Raw genomic sequence first — 22,433 nt, forward strand, 5'->3', positions numbered from 1 at the left:
GTGTTGCAAGGCCTTAGTGGTATCGACAAGCTATGAGCTAGTGATGCAACCAAATGGCTTCCACTCTGCACATCTCAGACCTGCACATCTGAGAGCTACACATCGAAATGCTAATGTTTAGAGGGCAACTCTAAACAATTGTACTTGTATTGTGGGTTTGATTACATAACTCCGCTGTCATTAGCACTTGATGTGTAGTTCATGCAATAAAGTTCTGCACCCTGTGCAACATCAGGTGTAAAATGGTGCATCCTGTAAAACATCACGGGTATAAAACGTACAAATTTATCCACCTCTCTCCTTTCAAAGTCTCCTTTGATAAAAAAGATGATCTCAATAAGTCACACATTGTATGAAAAGTACTTACAAATTCATCAGTTTCAAGTAATTCTATTTAGTACTTCAATTAGATCATTACTGACTACACCAATAATTACCATTATTAGAATGCGGAAATCTTTGGACCTGTCTCCACAACAGTAGGTAGCACGAATATCCACAATGTGTTTGTGCAGATGCATTTTAAGATCAGCATAATGTTATGTTTGCCAACTTTGATTCCACAAGTTATATGTACTACAACTTCTTGTCATGACTAAGATGAGTACCACCATCTATTGTGCTTCATTACCAAGACTAAGGCAGGTACAGTATGGTCCACTGTTAAAAAGAACAGCTGTACTTCTACTGAATGGAATACAACTTACATAAATTACATTTCTTCAACCTTTCTGAGAATAATACAGCTCATGGGAAGCTTTATACAAACATCCTTCGTAAATTTTGGAAGCTTTCATGTGAAATACGATCTCTATTCAGCCCTGGGATACTAGTAAGGTGTTCTCTTTAAGAGTGAATCATACTGTACACAGACATGCTGAACTGCTATGGCGTGGAAGGCAATGCAAGAGGAATGTGCAACTTAGGTTTCACGCGACCGTAAATAACAGTGCACCGGCAACAGTGCACCAGTCTGTCTGAACAATTGCATGCTGATACGCTTTTACGCATCAGCAGTAATGTGTAAATGTTATATAAAACACAGGTGATGATGTAGACAGGACATGTGCTCGTTTTTGTCTACCTTGTCTGACTGTCCTTTGCACCTTTTTAGAGCATTTACGCATGTTTGCATGACTATGTTGCTTCGTTCAGATTGGTTCCCAAAGATTAAGCCAAACGAATTCTTTGCACTGGTCTCAACTCTTTCCAGAAGTTTCTAGGCATCGCAAAGCTCTGAGTGGTTTTCAAGTTTTCCAGGCTAGTGAATAGAACGCACCGTAAAATACTTTAGGGCAACAAACGCAGATAAAGAAAGCAAACAGAAGCATAGAACTGGTGCTGTGTTACTGTGCCTTATTGCACTGAAAGTTCAGAGGGGACTAATCGGCCCGGAGCAGCATTTCACGCACCTCAACTGCTTGGATGTCAGGAAAAGTGAAGATGTGTTCGGTGCTGGCGAGCTTCACTCGTGCGAGGAGGTCGGGATCACTGTGCTTTGTGACCAGGTTGGTGTCTGTGCTCTGCGATCGCGCCTTAAGTCGGCGTGCGGGTGATCCAGGGCTGCTCCGCGTATCCAAAGGCTGGCGTGTGGGCATGGGCCCTACAGGCAGCAGCCTTTCTAGTGACGGAATTTCCATGGGGCCAAGAGGCTGGGGTCCGAGGAGCGCGCCTCCAAAGTGGGCACCAACACCTGGCCTCGTCTGCATGCCCCCGCCTCGGCTGGCTTCCAGGAGGAAGACGTCGGCTTGTCTTGGCTCGTGTCGAAAGCGGAAATCGGCTCCGGGACCAAGGCTGCCCATTGAGAGCTGCTTGGGCATGAACGGCTTGGTACCCTTGGGCTGTGGGCCAATGGGCAGCAGCCGCTCTGGAGTTGGCCTTACCTGCACGTGTTTCCATCGGGTGGCAATAGTCAAGAGTTTAAGAAATAGCACACCCAAGAGTCCATGCACGCACAAAGCCCCATGCCCTGCTTACGTTCTTTTGTACTCTTTTTGCATTCCTTTGTTTACCTTTTTCCATTCTTCTGTACACCCGAAGTCTCTATATATACTTAGCAAGCCTAAAATTTCTTTATGTCTTGGCTTGGGCCTGTTCGTTCTTGCCGAGACTCATGTTATTTGGTGTGAAAATGGCAAAACATAGAGACACATGAATAACACGAACTCCCAGGAAGTTTGAAGCAGCGCATTGTCCCGTGCATTTATGTTATTCGTGCGTGCCTCCGTGTTTCGTCATTCTCGTGCATTCCATCAGGTGGCTTGCACCGACTGATGAGGTTCGATGCTCTAAGCTATACACCTAGGCTGACAGGTACATCATGTTGAAGGGATCTATATTACTGCAACATGAACTAAAACACCAGTGCACAAGAATGTTTGCACTCTGCCCTCATCATGATCTGGTAACTATGGCTGGAAACCCAAGCCCATGGCCTAATGTCCAGCAGAAAGCCACAGCTGTGGAGAGAGCATGTTGTGCATTTTAGGCTGCATTACTTTGAATGCCAGAGTTCTGTATTTGGCCCAAAGTTATTATACCAGTTAAATGGCTCAATATAGATAATAAATACTAAAGCAGAAGCTGGGAAAATCACAATTCATAAACTTTGGATAAGTTCTAAATTACAAAGCAAGTTATAATGCAAGGCATGGAGAAAGCTGACTAGCATCTGCACATCATCAAAATTTATGTACCACATTTTCCAGAATATAACGCCGGTATTCAGAAGTGCGTCTTAACTTGAAGGCCATGCTTTACCTGATCCAGATGACGCCTGGCGTGAACATGCTCAAGATGCTCACTGCATTTCTTTTGGTGCGTTCATGCCTGGCGTTATCTTGAGCAAGTCAAGCACAAGCTTCAAGTTAAGGCACATTTTTTTTTAATATGGGGATGAGCTGCCGTTTTTCCCCAAAATTTTTTCAGTGCATCTCATACAATGGTTCAACTTATTTCAGCATAAGACCATGCACACAACCAATATAAGCGTTTTCCTTTCCTGAGCATGCTGTGCTGCAGAAGCAATGCAACATGAAAAACTCCCAAATATACAGCTTTCTGTTGCTCAATACGTGCTACATAATAGTGTTTTTCTGAAATTGCCGTGTGACTGGCCGCTCAAAGCACTTTGCGTGTATTCATGAGCTTCTTTCACGCTCGGAAAAACACATTTATGTAGCACGTATTGAGTAACAGAAAGCTGTATCAGGAGTTTTTCATGTTGCTCTACAATATTCTGGTTGAAACCTTTCACCTAAGTATAATATTTTAGAAGTTGATTAATTCATTAAGACTAATTATGTAATTATGTGGAATGCTAAATATAATCTGAGTGTCTCCAAGAGACGACAAACAACATTACTTTGGTTCTGTGCCACTACATGGCATTTGCATATTTTTAAATTTTAGTGCATGATAGTTGTGTGTGTGTGTGTGTGTGCGTGTGTGCACATGCGCACGCAGACACACACACATACAACTATCATCCGCTAAAATTTAAAAATATGCAAATGCCCTCGTAAACCTCACCCTCATAAAAGTAAGCCCTTCCTACACATGCTTCAGTGACCAATGGCATAAACCCTTGTCTTTACTCTCTCTCTCTTTCACACACACTTTCCTTTGTTCCCTTTTCTTATTTTTTTTATTCTCATTTTTTCTTTTTAAGCTGTGGAAACTGGTATAAGGACTGACTCTGTACATTTTATTTTCCGTCCTGAGAAACATAGGTCTCTGGCTGAAACGTCAACAATAAGCAGTTGTTTTTCAAGAAGTGCGTAAACTTCAATTCAATTATAACCTTGCGGCAACCAAGTTACGTCTCTGTGTGTGCATGCGCGAACGTGCGTGTGAAATAAAGGCCTCAAACTGCATTTTTTTGAATTCTGTTTTATAACGTGATTGTGAGCTGAAAGACACGGGGAGTAAAAATTGGCAGTTTCGCCCAATCGCCGAAGCACTGACTGCAATAGCAAGGTTTAGCGTTGCGCATGGACATCTCAGACGTCGTTCTAACTATATGTGATATGCATCCAGCTGACGTGGACTCAATATACCAGAGTGCGCCAAACTTTCTGCCACTCTTAAAAGCTTTACCACGCCATGTCATCGCAAGCCCTCACATCGCACAGGCCGTAGATATATGCCACCCGTAAAGAACCATGCCAGTAAAATTATATCACTTTCCGGTTTGAGCACTGATACTGTTTTGCACTTTTAATATTTAATAGTCTGAGAATATCTAGGACAAAAGGCATGTGCTGTGAGTGTTATGTTTCATGACACTTGTCTGTGGGCTGCCATTGTCAAAATTACGGGGAATAACTATTTCAAGAATGCAAGACCTGGTATGAGCAACTTTAGCGGTAGGTAGAATAGTGCAGCAATACAATTCACATATACAGCATGGCATACAGCATAACATGGCATATTCCATACATATATCTAAATATATGTGGAACCTCAAAGCAACAGTAACGGTGAAAATTCGCTTGGAGTGTCCTTACAATTGATATCTCGATAATAATTTTGATGCAAGCAATTTAACCATGCGACTAACACTTGCTCATTCCAGCAGTCACAATAACATGTTTAAACGAGGTGCTTTGACACATCGTAGCCAATTCAAGGAGGGGAGCCCTATACCATGAGTGGCTCCAGCACAATGGGACCATGTTGCCGTGGCACATTGCAGGCTGGTGGCAGTGGCCTTGGCACTGTCACCTGGCTGCTCTCCGACCTGGTCCTGTGAACGGTTTCCCTCGGCACGGCACTTCGCAGCTTGGCGGTCAGCATGTCAAGGGACCGTTGGGCAGTCGCCGGTTCCTTCACATACACGCCAGGTGACTTCGACTGTGTGGTTGGCTCCGAGAATGTCTTCTTGGGGCTCATTACCACCTGGTGAGATCTTGAATCTTGTGAAACCTTACTGGTTGTCGCATCAGCTGTCGAATCTTTTGGCACTTTCTTTGGAGACTTCACAGCTGCTGTGAGGGCATCGTCAGCGGAAGTGGCATCTTTGGGAGGACTAGGCTTTGGCGACCCTGCCTTGACTCTCAAAGAGCCAAGGTCGACAGCCCCCATGCGATGGATTCGAGGCTTGGGAGACTTGCTGGGACTCAGTGGCGCTGAACCTGTCTGTTCCCCATCATCAATATCAGTCGTGGACTTGGAAGTGAGAAGGGCACGCTCTTTCGGTGTCGTCATCAGTTTAGTATCCAGGGACACTACGTTCTTGCGAGAAGATGCGAAAGCAGCCGCCGCGTCTGATGTGGCTCTCGCTTCGAAGACCTTCTTCACAGCTGCAACTTTGCCCTTAATGTCGCTCGGGTGCACGTCCGGGAGGCGGATCTCTGGCCTCGGCTGAGGGGATCCACACTTGCCAGCAACTGCTGCAGTTGTGGCAGTTTTCTGGTCTGGCGGGACACTGGAAGAGTTCTGCCATTTTGAAGGGCTCTGCGATGCCTCTCTGCACCTGTCGTCGACAGCCTTTGTCTCTGCATCTGCCTCTGCTTTCTCAGGAGCTATTGCTTGTGGGGACCTCGGTGTGGGTTTCTCCATGGGCTCCGCTAACGACTTTTCAATGTGGACCTGCGAAGAGTCCTGGCCATCCGTACCTAATGGCACGAGAGACACCGGCTGTGAATCAACCGGTGTGCTGCCCACGAGCACTGGCTCTTCTGCCAGCTGCCATGATGTATCAACAACCTTGATTGATTCCTGTCCAGGTAGAATGTCCTTGACCACTCTGACTCTTGCCTGCTCTGCCAGCTCTGCCATTGGCACAGAAGGGGCCAGGGCCTCGAGCTCGCCTCCAAACTCGGCCATGTCTGAACTCTCAGACTTGGGACTCTCAGGGATGGCTTCAAGCTCTGGTTCTGCTTCATCTTCATCTCCGGAGCAGCTGAAGTCTGCCAACTTTAGTGCTTTCCATTGTGCACGGTCTGCCGTTTCCTTACCAGTGTCATGTATGTCGCGCACCAGAGGCTTATGGTAGCTGGCTTTAGCTTCTGCTGTGGTACCAGGCCCAAATGCAAACCTGATCTCATCTCCAGCAAGGCCAAGGTCAAGGGGAGTGCTCCCATCATGCTCTTGAATGTTTTCGAGGTCAACAGAAGCTGTACTTAGATCTGTATGAAAGAAAAAAGAAATACACATTGCTAATTTGTACCACACAGTACATTAAATCTTCCAAGCTATCATCATGTGACCTTCACTGCACAATTAAGTCAGTTTCTTTTAACAAAAAAAAGCTTTTTTTCATTGGTTTACATGAAAGTGCCCAGGATCTATTAGGGATGTGGGTTGCAGGCATAAAATTTACAAAGCTTGTGAATAAATTCACTAGAGAAGCCTTAGTGAACAAATTCAATATAGAAGAAATTCGGGCAAATTTTTTATTCATGATCGTCTAACAGCAGGAAACAAATGACATAGAAGAGACACATTGTATGTGTGTGCATGTTTTTTTTTTTTATGTCCCTCGTTTTGGATGCTGTTACGAAATCCGTTAGTGGAGTGTGCAGAGTAGTAAGAGAGAGCAATTTAAGAAAAAAGACACAGCTACATTCAGCTCAAAATTTTCCTTGTGGCATTTTTTTATTTCTATATAGCAATGTTGCAGTAAGGTTAATTAATCATAATGTAAAATTATAGAATCACTGTTGTTTAGTAACACAAGGTTTAAGCTGTAACCATAATCTTTAAAAAGACTTCAACAGAGCTACCACAATGAGCAAAATTTATGTCTTCGTAAATAGCACAAATATGATGCATCTCTTTGCAAGATATACAAAAGTACCTGAAATATCTGTTTGTCCTATCAAATGTTCAACTTCAAAGTTGCACAATATCTATAGGAACTAAATATTAGTACTCATACAGTTGAGCTTCATCAAAGAATTCACCTGAACAGAGCATGTCCCGAAGGTAGTCTACTATTAGCACAACCAACGCTGTAACTCTCTACATCATAAATGTTTGCACTGTAGATACTTCAATGAAAAGAAAGCAGTGGAATGACGTAAGAAAGCTGGGTCAACATAGCCAATGAATGTTTTACAGCCTACATCAGGCTAATAGGCCAAAGAATTCGGTGCTCATGTACAGAGACTCAACACTAACGTGGAAAGTGCATACAGAGAACATCCTCCGAGTAGTTGAGGATACTGCTGCTGCAAAATACAAATCATAAACCCCCTTTTTTGTTATTAGGTACATAGTGTGCTTACAAAGTTTCATACTTTTAGCAGAAAATGCTTATATCACATTGAAAGGATTTGAGAAGAAGCACAAGTTTCTGATGAGTGAGAAAAGCGAAACCTCACAAGGGCTGCTTAATGGCTCTGGCAGCAATGTATACTTGCTGTTGTATAGTGAGATACCTTCAGATGAAAACAACAGAGGTGTGTGATGCCAAACATGTGCCTTCTTTTGAGACACTCTGGCAAGGAAGCCAAGCTTGGCAAGTGTGATTGTCCTTCAAAAGAATTTCAACTTTTAAGGTTCTGTTACCAACACAAGTTCAATTGCTTTATATTGCCTATTTTGTGGACTACGATTTCATGCATGCAATATCACAGTACACTTGCTGGTTTATTGACAAATATCTCGATGTACTGAATGTGTGGTCATTGAAGAATTGACTCTATAGCCGTTGAGCTAAGATTGTTAATTTACAACCCAGAACACGACCTCAAATACAGTGTGATAAAAAGAGCATGCTTGCATGCTTGCATTCTCACCTCGAGAGCGTGATGGAACGGGACTTAAGAATGGTTCTGGAATGCTCTTGCATTGATGATTCTGAGCATCCAAAGTATTTAGCAAAATTCGCACCAACATTTGCACTTGTCTTGATAAAGGTGGCACTCCATAGTCAAACTGAAAGGCAAAAAAAAAAAGTCCATATTATACAACTGCATAATAATGTCCCTATATACTATATATATTTTAAGCTTCACAGTTGCTTATCTCAACATAAAAACCACATGTTTCTTTCTTTTCGTATAAAATACTTTTATGTGGAAGATGTAATTAATATACAAACATTGTTTTCATACAGTGCCTCGGAGGTAATTCCAAGTTTTAGAACTGTAAAAATAAAGAACACCCAAAACAGGCAACTTAACTTTTCTTTACCTTCAAATTCAGAAAGCAGCAACAAGTGCTTACAGACTTATCAAATAGATTATTATTCTTTAAACTGAAGAACTAAGGCCTGCCATAAGCAGTGTGCCGAACCGAAACTTTTTCATTTCGGTTTTTGTTTCAGTTTCGGTTCCACACCGGAGTGAAAAATAAAGGTTAAAATTGGTTCGAACCAGTTCAGGTTCTTTAGCATAACTGAAGGATAATGACAAGAAAAAAGCACAAATTTAATTTTTAATAAAACTTCACACTGCTGCTAAGCTGCCCTAAAAGATTATGCTTGTTCTTGTTCTTCAGGCCACACGTAGTTACAAAATAATTATGTAGATTCAGCTCCAATGCTGGGATATATGTGAAAAGAAGCCTTAATGAGGGAGAGAGAGAGAGTCGTCCAGAACTAGGGGACTCTGGAGTTATGATGAGGACAGGCAGTAGGATGCGATTATGCACACTTTCGTGTTCGAAGTGCCCATTCATAGCCATTAATGCTAACCTGTGTTAACTAAATATTCTAAGACAGCCCTGATAGCTCGTTTCATTGATATGTCCCATCAATGACCCAGTAACACTCTTTCACTGAGCAGCCTGTTATTAATTGACACCAATGAAGAGATCAATGCCTGCTGTTCACATCATACTGGGGACAAGCAACAAGTATATGTGCTCCGCACGAATCACAGTCTAGCCAGTCTACGTGTCAAATGCGATGCAATATTGCTGCATTGACACAATACATAGTCTGCCCCCTGACACAATATGCTAAAAACCGTTCTTACGGTGCTGTTCCTTTTAAAATCACGGGAATGTGGTGTGTGCTTACAAATGAGGCAGCACAGTTGAGCCACAATTGTAGGCAATGCATGGATGAAAATCTCCAGAAAAGGTGACCAGCCTTAACTGAAAACCGTTACTTCTGTCTTTTCAGTTTCACTCTGGAGAAAAAAAATTGTAACGTTCCAGTTCAGTTCAGGTCTGAACAAAAATAACATTTTCATTTTTGTTTTCGCTTTTCTGTTCGGTTCCAGCTTGATACCCTGGACAAAAGCTCCTGTAAAACTTAATGCCCATGCCCATCTTTGAAAGATTTTAGGAGCCTATCACAACTAAAATCTCGAAGCTGCACTGAGCCCATGGCAAGAGGTGCATGTGAGGCCTGCTTTAAGAGAAATGGCTTTTGTATGAAATTTTACATGCTAAACTGCAATGCTGGCAGTCACACTGGTTTCTGTAGAAGAAACCAATGAAATGAGAGGGATAAGGAGAGTTATACAAGAATTAAACGAGATTAACAAATAGACTACCAAAGTAAGCTGTTAAAGCAACCAAAGAAATACACAATGCTTGTATCGCCACCTTGTAGAGGACCACAAGCACAGCCCTGAGCCAGGAGTGCCGTGCAGGTGGGTCAAGTAGCCACAGCGAGTATCGAGGAGATGCGTGCTCGTGGGAGTAACGCTGTGGCGATGGGCAGTAGATGAGCACGGGCATACACGTGCTAAGCAGAATGTTGCCAATCTTGAAGTTGTAGTCCAGCACCTGCATTTAAACAGAGCCTAAACACTTGCCCAAGAATCCCCTGACTGATACTTCACAATCTGATTTTTTCAGGAAAAAAAAAAAAGATATCAGTACTCATACCTAAACTGCCAACTTATCTGCATTTCACTTAGTCCAGAAGAATTGAGCATTCTAACTCGATTTCTGTTGCAGCAAGTTAACTGGTAATGCTTGCCTGACTTATATACACGTAATCTGGAATCTCTAACCTTGAAATCAGGCAGAGATACTCACTATTTGAGTTATCATAACAAAGTGCTCAATATAACACTGCGGTATAGAATACATAAGCATAAATGCAAATGTTTCAGTGGGAATCGATATTCTCTATAGTGCTTAATGAGTGCTGAAAAATTAACCCATATCACTGATGGACAAAAGTGTTCACACAATTTTTGACAAAGAGGTTAAACGGGTAACAATTTAGGAAAGAAAGCAAGGATGACTCAACAAGGGCTACACGTTTTGCATATTCCTTGGCATAAAAGTAGCATGCTTTCACAATTTAGTAATCTATACCATTGCTGCTTGAAGCCACTTGCACAAAGCTCCTGTGGAATTCAAACTGACATCCTGCTATACATAAGCTCATCAGAATTACAGTATTACTACACGTTTCACAGAGGTGAAAGGACACTGCTGTTCTCTCAAGCTGCAGCACGTGCCGCACTTTACCAAGAAAATGTGCACATTTTACAGCCAGATTTAAGCACCCGATCTGCAGTTATACTTACCTTGCCAGCCAAGTTCAATCTTACCTAGCTGATTGCCAATCCCTTGGAGAATAGCTGTCTTAACAGCTCTTTCCTCCCACAGAATACAATGCACTTTCTGGACTCCTGCCTATGTCACACTACAATGCACAAAACCTTCAGGGGAACAGCTTATGGTAGCTTCAACTTGCCTGCGTGCTAGTTGGGGCAACAGCCTCAATCATCACATCCTTTGTTGTGAATCATTAATGTCTTTTGGGCAGAGAAAAGGTACATAGACACTGCTGTGATGCCAACCCTGCCTATTCTGCTGTGATGTAAGTTGAGCAACAGTGATAGTTACTGACAAGTACAGCATGCACTATCATTCCTAAATTTGCGCACATTTTTCATGCTTCACACAGTAAAAAATTACGCTGTTGGCTTGCGCAGTCCCACGAGAGCTAGTGCCCATACCAATGAAAAGTTAGTTCCATTAACTTGCACTAACAGTTGAATGCAGTTCACTACAGGTTACACAAGAGAAGTATTTTATAGGTAAGCATAATGGCACAAAACTTCCAACTCACTTTCGGCATTGATGCAAGAAAAGCATTGAACACCGGTGATGCCCTGAAAAAGTGTTAGGCATGAGTGGTAAGTACGAGAAAGTGGAACATGACACAGCTACTGTTTGGCAAGCTGGCACTGTAATGCTCAAGGCACTGCACTGCACAGAAGTTAGTAGTAGTAGGAGCAAATGTAAATTCTACACATGGTAGGATCCATTAGTTTAATCATTAGCTGCAAAATAAGTTAATAGTTGCACAAGAATAACACAATCACTGTGAGTTATATGAATGTTACGAAAAGGCTAAATGCTTGAAAATAGTATCATGTGTAGGCACAATGCAAGCACCAGGCGTGCCTACTGTTTGAAACAGTTCCCAAGGAACATTTTAATCTAAGCTCTCCCTCTAAAACTGACTGTCAAGACGCACCAATGCGCAACCTTTTCTGTATCCTCAAGGAGACAAAGGAAGCCAGTTCAGCTCCCAGTGATAAATAAAATTTACTGTAACTGGCCAAATAGCATGCACTATTTGGGAACATGATAACAATGTCAACTGCACAAGTTACTATGCCTACATATTTTGGATATTACTGCAGAGCACGTAAATAAGAAGAAGAAAGAAAAAAAATTGGAGAAAAAAAAACATTACATTCTGGTGAGTTTCCGCAAACTTCAATACCTACACCAGTTTTTTTTGTCTCACATATATATAATGAAAAAAAAAAGAAGTTGCCATATGATTCTGAATGCTTCTAAAATCGATGAAAAATGTTTCCTCTAGACTAGAGTCAATACAGCATCAAGGCGATCGAAGCTGGAAGTAAGCTCAGGTTTTTCATAAAGCACTTGACCATGAAGCTTCAGATTTTAGGTTGACAACAAAGCAAGAGTTGTTATTGCTGTTTGAAGAGTCTCGCTTACATGCACAGCTTTCATTGCACACTGGGCCTAACTACAATCTGCGCACAAGTCAACAGAGACAGGAGCGTCCCTTCGGCATGAAAGGTGTGCCAAAAGTTATCACAGGTCAATGTGCACCCCCTCTCCAAGAAGAAAGGAAAGGTGCCCATGCAGAATATTTGGCTTAATTCACCCTGGTTCGCCTAGAAATAAGGTTTAACGCTGTCTTTTCTTTTATCTTGTGTGCACAAGGCAGGGATGAGTAACGTCCTGACACTTTTTGGGAACAGTCAATATGCACTGATTGGAATGCTTCATGTAGGAATCAATGATTTGCCAGATAAGCCTGCTTCAGCTGTAGCAGTTTGTAATGAAAAAGCCAGAGTCCTTTTAAGACGGAAAAAAAACACACACGCACACACGTGCACACACACACACGCACACACGTGCACACACACACACACACACAAACACACACACACACACACACACACACACACACACACACACACACACACACACACACACACACACACATGCACACATGCGCATATATATATAATCTGTATCACAATTGTGTTAAAAAAATTGTAGAAAACATGTTGCTTTGTGAACAAAAGCAGTCCCAGGATCACACTGTTATTTTATACAACATTTGCTGCAGTAGTATCTGAGCAAACAAGATTTGTTTATTCTGAATAAACTCGTTTGACTACGAACAGTTATATACCTTTCGTGCAAGTAACACAGGCTCATAAGAGCACACAGAGAAGCTCACAAAGAGTACGCACTGGAAAAGGCCAAGAATTTGCTCCTGAATTATGAGAACAAGACTTTACAAAGGCGTTATGGGGCAGTGAAAGGCTTCCAGAAATTTCCAGTAGAAACTAATGCGTGACAGCTGGCTCATAGGTCTCAGTGTTGCAAAGCAAAACTAAAGCTGACGTTTTTCTTAGGCAAACAGTTTTTATTAGGGACTGAAGCAGCTCATCGACAGCACAACCACTGATTCAGCATTTACTCAACAACTATACCCTGCAACCACTACTACAGCGGGGAAGCAGTTTCTGTTATTGTGAACGTACCTCAACTTGTTTGGTGTCACCAGGAAACCCTTTTCAGCCTGGCTGTAACCCAGAAGAATGTTCAGGTGTCGAAGAACTATCAGCTAAAAGGCCAAAAAGTTGATGTATCTAAGTAACATTTTTTTTCTCAGCACAGCAACACAGAAACATCAGAGACAAAAGAGCACCCAGAAACAGCAAGAGAATAAAAATGTTTGTAGATCTCCTAGACAAACACCTTCTTTTAAAAGAATGGAAGGTGCCTGTCAACAGCGCCAGAAAGACAGTCCTTCCTAATTAAACATTCATTAGCAAGTAATCGAAAACAAATACAAGACAATCTTATAACGCACAGTTACCTGCATCCACCTAAGGTAAGATATGTATAAATCTGGTGCTGGTGTAAGTACAAGCTCTATTAGCTTTGATTATCCCACACAGAACTTCCAATAAATTGTCTTGTACCTCTGCCTCTAATGTTAAAACCAAGCATCGTAGGCACTGTACTAGCCTCAGCAAAGCCAATAAAGAAGAGGTAAAACAAGGTGGAATAAAAGAGAAAACAGACATACCTGGTTCCTTGCCATTGCTTTCTCCTCAGTTGGGTGTGACTGGTCAGGTCTAGAGAGAAACTTCGGGTTGTGAACATAAAAGAAAGCAGCAAAACAACAAAGCAAGAAAAAGGGAGCCAACCAAACAAGATAAAGAAAGAACCAGTGAAAAAAGATGCAACAAAAAAGAAGCAACGGGTTTTCAAGGGTTGTTGAGCATTCGAAAAAAAAAGTAAATAAACCAGTACGTGGGAGGCATTGAGGGGAAAGGAAGAAATGAGCCCAAAATCAGCAGTTAGACAGTTTCATAGAAAAAAAGTGAGTGTGAATCTGACATGAAAGCAAGATGTGCCACTTGTAAATGCGCTTAGGAAAATATTGAATTGAATACAAATTGAATAGAAATCAAATAAGAAATGTTATATTTGTGCGCACAACTTGGAATATTTGTACATCCATGCTGAATAGTGAGCCTAGTGCTTAAGCTTGTGATAGAAAACAGCACCAAAAGCAACCACACAAGAAGAGCGGATAGCATCAGACCAAACTGTCAACTACAACATTTACTTAAAAAAAACCCTAAAAACTATCAGTTTACGGGGAAGTTGGTCATCCAGAAGTAGCACAAACCATTCAATAGCTTTGATTAGCTATGGTGCACAAAGCCAGTAACATAGTGACAAGGTTGATATACTGTCAGCCTCCATGAAAATAATTAGCATCCATGTCGCTGCTCAAAGTTTGCTTTCCGGCTAAGCTATCTTTATTCTAATTATTCACTGTTTGCCAACTACCCAGTGCCTAAGATGCCAGCTAGAAAACAAACAAAGTGTATTTATTTAGAAATGGCAGCTGTTCTTTTATCAGCTGTGTGCATTCGATTTGGAGTTGTTTGGTGTGTGATGTTAAGTTTGCGTTCACAACTATTTACGCTGTTTGATTTTTGGTTCGACTCAGCTTACAGATTAGTTTCACATTTGTATTTGAAATGAGGACATGTGACAAGGAAGGGAAGGCAACCAGAAGGACAGCGTGTGTCCCACGCAATTCCAAGCTGACCTCCATAAGCAGAAAGATGAGAAGATGAAGTGTGTCCTTGTCATGGTCTTCCATGTCCATCACCCTGTGCACAACATGCAGAAAGTGGCCTTCCTCTTGCATCATATCCTTCAGGTTGCCATCTGCAACAGCAAGTGTCAGGCAATGCAGCCTCTTTTCACTGTTCTGAATAACTGTAGCAAGCTAGGCTCTTCTTTGCTCAGCTTATGTGGTGGTGTTATTTGCTGTCAGGTGTTGGTAATGCATGAGCTAAACATGTAATAAACTTGTGGTCGTTAGTCAGCACTTCTGTGGCATGTTCTTTCTTCCATGCCATGTTTTTTGTGTTCGTGCTGCAGTTAAATGTATCATCGCAGTTCAGCATTATCGCACAATGCACTTGCACTTGCAATGCACTTGCATAAGAGAGCCCCTGACTACTTATCGACTAATGATTTGCAATTCCTTTGCGGTTATGTTGTGCTAGCTGTCATGTATATTTTAGCCAGTCCTGCTTAAGAACACGCCGGTCTTCTCTTTGAAACAGGAATGATGCAAATGCACTGGCATGTATGTTGGGGCTCACCTGGAAAAAAACTGTTCGGAAAATGCTGCATAGAAGGGTATCCACTAAATGTTCCAGCAGCGCTCATCCGAGAGCTTTTCCTCTTGAGCACAGGGGCTGAGGACTGGCGTCCATAGATCTTTTCTTTGTCCACAACTGAGAAACGAGAGAACAGTGCAACAACTGTCACTCCATTCTTATCAAAAGTCCACTTTTTTTTTACATTATTGACATCACTTCTGGTATTGCATCTCCGTTTAGAATTTTGACTGATGACTGTACAGTGCATACAGAGTATAGAGTTATCAACAGTGAATTTGATAAACAAGCACTACAGCATGGTTTCGATTAGATTGCCCCATGGCGTGGTAATTGGAAAATGTCACTTACTATCAAAAGGGTGCACACGTCGCCTTTATCAGGAAGTGCTCACATGATAACACATTATTACACTAGAAACAGTGTTCCTATTAATAACATAGTAGCATATAATCATCTTGGTGTCCTTTTCACGGCTTATTCAAAATGGAATATGTATGTCACTAATATTAGAAACAAAGCACTTGGGGCTATGGGTTCCTTAAGGCAAATTTCTGGCCGGTTACCAAGGGAACAAAGAACAGTTATATTTCTCCCATGTGAACAATTCACTTGATTATGGGAGCATTTCTTGGGATCCACACCCTGTTGAGCTTCTAAGTAAACTTGAAAAAGTGCAGAATAGGGCAGTCCAGTTTGTTCTTGGTAATTATGATAGGACGCTTGGTATGATGGAGAGTAAGAGAGCACTAAATTGGGAAAACTTGAAAGACCATAATCGAAATTTTGTACAAAATTTTTTTAGTGAGATATATATACTGCCCTAAAACTGGCAGTGATAGAGGCCCACTTATGTCTTGCCAAGATGGGATCATGACTGAAAAATTCGTAAGATTCCTTCTAGGGATGACGCGTCTATCGCTATTCCTTTTTTATCTTTTTGTACATACAATAAGAGATCTTTATGTCGCCCAATATTGTTCATATTATTCCTAATAATGATTTCTTCAATTCTTTAGAAAAGTGCTTTTGTGTGTCTTTTCTGTCATCATTTGTACAGCTCTAGCTGCAATGCCTGCAATAATGAAGCAGGTAACAAATAAATAAAGAAATGAATCAGGTCACAGCTGCTTCTGCATCGCTTGCCGGAGACAAACCACACTTGCTAACTCAGTTTGCGCCTTGCATTTGAGTTTCAGCACTTGAACATATTCTTCTCTGCTTTTGATTCCTTTCATTATCATCTGTCCAGATAATTACGTTCAAAACTTGTATGTTTGCTGAAGGAAAGTCTTTGCTTCTGGTCAGACATATTTCATTAATATTTTAGGTGATTAAAGGAGACAAGCAACGCATATAATATATTATCCAAATTTGAACATAATGCAAACTGATTTGCTGGAATTCAAATATATTAGTAAATTTTGTACATTGTCTTACGAAAGAACTTGGGAGTTAGAGTTAAGGTAGAAGAACTGGAAGCTGGATGGGTAGGTAATTATTCGTGGTAAAACTGCAGTGCATAAGGGATGAAGGGCTCATTGCAGTTAGTTGGTGGTATATATGTACGATCTTATCCTGAAATAAACTGAGCTGCGAGTCAGTGCTCGTTTGTTAACTTCCTGTGTCCTTCGTCCTTTGTGCACACTACAGATTTACCAAGACTCCAAACAAACAAACAGACGCACCCATCTTGTCCTGGCGTGAAATCATGCCCCCAGGGGCAGACATAGCACGCTTATAGGGCCATTTGGTTCCCAGGCTGGCTGTCAGTGTGCGCCCAGTTCGTGTTAACGACAGGGCCTCGTGGGCTCGGTTCAGCTTGCGCTGAAACACCTCACTGTTCTTGTTGCTGTTTTTCAGGTCTGTGCCACAAACAACAACAACAACAACAACAAAAGTTCAGTTAACAACCTTTCTATCCCAGAAAACACTTGCCTCATGAATTCACTTGAGTCAGTAAAAAATTGACACCAGCGGCTTCATCACTTCTTCATATTTACACTAAACCAGAATTTTAAACTTGCAATGGTCCTCAACTCTAGCGCCTCTTGGTGGTTATTTTCCCACACAACAAGTGTACATGGCAGGGACTGGTTTATATTAGTGGCAGCAGCTGTAACAAGAGGTCACTGGCACTAGATTACTGATTCCAGCGAATGCTGAATCTAATTAAGCAGTGTGAGAAGCTATGCTCCTCCTCTGTCCTTGGGATGTCAATTAGTGTGCATTTATACATGCATCTTTCTTTTATTCTGAAACGCATGCTCACAACATGTACGTAGTACTTGCCTTGCTTTGTTTTGGAATTCTAATGCATTCTAATTTAGTGACTTGTGTACCAGCAGTCTTGTCAAGTAACATTTGATAAAGACACGATTTTGTCAAGATTTTGATAAAGACAGCCAGAGAGTATATATGGGGGCACTGGTGATGTCACATACACTTCTGTAAATGGACACTTAGGGGCGCCCTGTACCATACCTAGAACTGGCACCCTTGAAGCCCTTGGGTTCAGCGAGAGCAGGGGGAAAGTAAACATGTCCGCAATAGAGATTAGTAAGAGGCGATTGGAAGATTGGTGGAAGAAAAGTAGGGAAACGACAAACAACGGAGGCGTACAAAAACAAAGTTCACAATAGGGTTTCAGAAACTGTGGTTATGGGAATGCATTGTTTTTTTTTTTCAACATAGGGAGGACATTAGGCAATAAAATAACGCAACCCGCTGCCCCGTTCCAAAGGGGACGCTCATAACATCCATCCATCAGCCAAACTGTAACCTACAGTAACTGGCGACTCTCAGCACCACACAATGCCTATCAGAGACCAAGGGTAGGGTATTAGAGTGCCAAGGGTAAACAAGGGCTGTATGCAATGTTCCAATAAGCATGCTTTTTAAAGAAGCTGCAGTGGAAGAAAACGAATTTCACTTTTTCTCTTTTTTTTTTGACAAGTTGAGCTGCTGCTTTCACAAATGTGCTATAAAGGAGCACATGCAACCTTACTGGCAAACCTGATGACTCAACAGCAAGCGAAGGAACTTTTCATACTTATAACAATTTCATGTATCAGCTATTGTGCTTGTATGTGCGACAGTTCCCAAGTTGCTGCCATTACTGCAGCCTCCTGTAATTTTTCAATGCCAGCCCACTGACACCAAAACTGGAAGTCAACTTAGAGGGTTCCACTTTCCCGACAGTTGGTCACAGTTTATGGGGCATGGTTAGGGTCACGTCAACCATCCTTCATCACATGTCATGTGAAATCTGAGGACTGGGCACAGAGCGGCAGCAGCGCTCAGCAAAAGTTGGTTATTCTCTAGCAACAACAGGTGTGAAATGACTGGGAATGCGGAGTCCCTGCAGCAGACAAATGGCTCCCACGCATTGCCCTGGAGGGACTGGGTAGGCATCGTAAAAACACAGGAGGCTAAATACACTAATCGCACAACCCAATGGGGACGCATTATAAATGGCGACACATTTAGGCCACAGTGCACACACCTCGAGTGTAGCTGATCTCGCCACTCCTCTCGAGGCTGATTTGAGCCTCCATGAAGAGGGCATCGAAGCGGTTCAGGAAGAAGTCCCACGTGAGGAAACGTCGCTCGCTCAGGTGGCTGTACAGCTGGAACACAGTCTGAAGGATCATGGGCCGGTCCAGGATCACTGTGTCAAACTGCGCCTCCAGGCACCACACCAGTAGCTGCACCGTGGTGGAGAGTGACATCAACAGTAGCTGCCTCACGACAGGATCACAGTCCTCGACAAGTCATTTTTTATATCTATATTTTTAAACACATCTACATGTGTAAGTATCTAAATGTGCTGTGTAACGAAGCCACCATGACAAGTCTTGTTGCTGTGCTTGACGGCTGATCCTTTCCTAGGAACAAGTTAGTGCTGAGAGAAAAAGACAGTATGACCAATGGGACTGGCGGTGCTATTGTGAGCTACTCTAGAAATCTGTTGCGTAAATGTCAAAAGTCCAGAGAAAAAATAAATCTACTGGCATGTTCAGGCCCATTAACACCAACACACTAATGCAGTGTTCCTATGAAATCATACTCCCTCAGCATTCCCTACTTTTTTTTTTAGTTCAGAGCAGCTGAGCAACTGCAAATTCCCGGCCATGTGCTCATTCATTATTGAGTGCTGCTGGCTTACATTAAACGAGGACAACAGAGAAGAGAGGGTGCAGGACAAGCGCTTGTCCAGTGCACTTCCATTTCTGTTATCTCACAATTTTTTGTAAGTGTTGCACAAAGCGCAAGATAAATATTAACTGACTCAGTTTATATCCTTAGTTTCTTTTCTTGCGCAGCTTAATTAGGATAGAAAACTGGGCAAGATGTTCATTATGTATCAGTGCAACAAACAGACACAGGCCGAAAAGAAGGGACATACATGAGCACTGTCTTTCAACTGAAGGTTTACTACGGACACGTGACAAATATATTCAATGCAGATTGCACAAAAATAAAGAAATACAGACAAATATTCACCAATGCTTTTAATTAACAACAGCACTACACCAACCACGTGTGATTAAGCATGATCTAAAAAAGCATATTCATCATGTGTTAGGGAGATAGAGGGCTGACTTGCGCACTGATAGGCACCTTCTCTCAAGCATATATATCCATAAAAATAGGCAGAAAAATTGCACGGCCATTAAACTTGCACAAGGTTTCATACTGTATATTACACATTTGGGCTTTTGCCTGGGAATCTGTCTGCATGCTTCGTATTTTCCAGACTGGCCAGCTCGAGCTTGTGACCTACCTTGAGAGATGATGTCTTGATGCTGTCGAGTGAAAGCAGGGCCCTCTCAGCCACTGAGGCCTGGATGTCGTCCAGGCAGTGGACCAGGTAGGAGAACGCATTGGCCAGTGATGATTGTAGCAATGGGCTGTTCTTGACCGTGTTGGATTCCACAAAGTGCGCTATCATGGTCACTTTCTCCACTGTTTTAGACCAAGAGAGAGACGACAGTAAGAGAACTGCCAGAATTCCAATTAATTATCTTTGCTGCCCTCACTTTCTTACATGTATACATTTAGCCATGCAATAAGAAAAAGACATGGGCATGATGTGCATATTAACTGACGGAACTAAGACGAAACAGCGAGAAAACGAAACACGGAGTGAAGAAATGACACAACACACCACTTTGCTGAGTTGTTCCTTCACACCTTGTTGCACCCTTGCACCATTTCTTTTTCTCAGTAAGCCATGTACCAACCACCTTATGTAAACACACTCCAACTGGCAGAAAAATTAGCTACACATACACTGCAGAGCACACGCAAGTCATCATAAACATTCTTAAAGCACTAGTACAAACGAACGTTCTGCAAGATGATGTTCTAGCCTGAATTAATTCATACTGACCAGCAGCAAAGCGGTCCCTCCAGTTGTCGCTGTGAAAGTCCGCCTCAACCGCTTTCCAGAACATGTCCATGCCGCTGGGGAGCGTTACACAGTGCAGAAGAAGCGGCACACACAGACGTGCAATTTGCGAGAACTCTGCCTGCAGCAACTTCCAAAGGCTGCGCAGAAGAAACACACAAAGTAGTGGTCTTTGAGAAGACTGTCTCAACTCAGAGTGCAAGGTTTCACTCAGAAGCAGGTGTGTACACTCATATGCTTTAACCATGAACCAATTAGACAGTTCATAAAAGTGCAATGGAATTTCTGTATGCACTGACCACTGCCGTATGTACATATAAACAATTCTTACGTGAAAGCCTGTACAACTTTGGAAATTTAATCAGATCATGTAGCATTTCTAGCAATAAACTTGGCACACAAAGCGTGAGGTGTGACATGTGCGAGTGTGGAGTGTAGGTTGACTGTTAGCAATAGAAGATGACGATGATAAGTCATAGAATTCGGTGCTAGCACTCCACGCGTTGCAACAACAAAAACAAAGCACCAATCAGCAGGAACCATGATGCACAGCAAATTAAAACTAAAGAAAGAAAAGAAGAGAGTGATAGAAGCGAAGCCAGCAGGGACATGTTCGCTGGTCAAACAAACATAGGTGATTTCAAAGCGCGGCAACGACTTGTGGAGGAGTGGAGTGATGCGTGCCTGGACCTGTGCCCAACTTCCACTTGAACACAGCATGCCTTCTAAAGAGCATGGGGACATCCAGCTGTGAATGTTTCTCGATGGCAAGGCGACATAAATTTCACGGAGCTTGCTGTTGCCTTCCGACTCTTGCATTGACTGAATGGTGCCTTCCCAGATTAGACTTTATCAGGATGACCATCATCCTAACCGTTAACTCATTTGGCTGCAGCTGGTATGTTCAGTTGGTACGTTCTGTTCATAGTGGGTTAGCTCAATGAACTCTCCGTTGCTTCAGTACATTCTTATAACATCCCGTGTGCTGTAATGATCGTAATGTAACCTTTAGTGTGTATAAGGTTTCGTAAGTGTAAATGTTGTTCTCTTCCATCAATAAGGGTTATCTACTAAAACTGAACTAGATGCACAGCATGAGAGGAAGAAAAACTGACAGTATGTTTTTCTTCCTTTGATGCTGTGCATCTAATTCATTTTGAGTAGCATTTACCAACTAGCCCAACAACAAGTCAATATCCTTGGGTTATCCTTGTGCCTGTGTTTTGAAATCAGCCTGCTCTCTTTTATACCAAGGCAGCACTTCAGGTGTGTTTCATTGTATTCTCAAACAAACCTAGCATAACACTTAGCAACGTGCTGTGGTAGTTTTGTCACCAGGAGGGGTAGTTACACGGCTGTGATTGTACTGAATGCTAAATCATCGGTAAAACTCAGTTAGAGACTGTATCTACCACATTCCTGTGTTGGAAGAAGGACAATCGCAGAAACATACATATACATTACTGCCACATTTCCCCCTTAATTAAGCGAGGTGCTCCATACAGTTGGACCCAGATGTATCGAACCTGAATGGGACTAGAAAACAAGTTTGATGTGTTAAAAATTTAATCCACACAAATGGGACAAAAACTCCCATGTTTCCATATAAGGGCTGCACTTTTAATTGGAAGCATTCTTTAGCTACTTCCATGGGTTTTTCACATCATCGTTGATCATCAGGGTAACCTCTGCACTGCACCTGCATCCACGCAGCAGCCAGCTGTGTTGCGAGAAGGTATTTTGCCATGACGTCATACATTCTCCAATCTAGTATACAAATATATAGCAGTATACAAAAGATGGCACGTCTAGCTTAGAATTTTTCATTCTATACCACACTGCATTATTTAATGAACAATATTCTGTGCCTCGTACGAGGCACTTTGCGG

At 42.2% G+C, this 22,433-nt stretch overlaps 1 protein-coding gene across 1 annotated transcript in view; it reads right to left on the bottom strand.

Moving 5' to 3' along the window:
• unc79 (UNC-79 domain-containing protein) overlaps window positions 1-22,433 on the bottom strand; it is a 96,752-nt gene that overhangs the window by 35,140 nt on the left and 39,179 nt on the right. The window contains exons 27-39 of the mRNA XM_075699716.1: window positions 20,527-20,684; window positions 19,918-20,099; window positions 18,637-18,838; window positions 16,820-16,996; window positions 15,114-15,248; window positions 14,549-14,670; window positions 13,511-13,570; window positions 12,960-13,042; window positions 10,991-11,033; window positions 9,505-9,687; window positions 7,746-7,884; window positions 4,648-6,131; window positions 1,413-1,883 (exon numbers count right to left, since the gene is read on the bottom strand). Of these exons, the coding sequence (XP_075555831.1) occupies window positions 1,413-1,883; window positions 4,648-6,131; window positions 7,746-7,884; window positions 9,505-9,687; window positions 10,991-11,033; window positions 12,960-13,042; window positions 13,511-13,570; window positions 14,549-14,670; window positions 15,114-15,248; window positions 16,820-16,996; window positions 18,637-18,838; window positions 19,918-20,099; window positions 20,527-20,684 (3,439 nt within the window). The remainder of the gene's footprint in view (window positions 1-1,412; window positions 1,884-4,647; window positions 6,132-7,745; window positions 7,885-9,504; window positions 9,688-10,990; window positions 11,034-12,959; window positions 13,043-13,510; window positions 13,571-14,548; window positions 14,671-15,113; window positions 15,249-16,819; window positions 16,997-18,636; window positions 18,839-19,917; window positions 20,100-20,526; window positions 20,685-22,433) is intronic.

The sequence above is a fragment of the Dermacentor variabilis genome, chromosome 7, assembly GCF_050947875.1.
Source record: "Dermacentor variabilis isolate Ectoservices chromosome 7, ASM5094787v1, whole genome shotgun sequence".
Lineage (NCBI taxonomy): Eukaryota > Metazoa > Arthropoda > Arachnida > Ixodida > Ixodidae > Dermacentor > Dermacentor variabilis.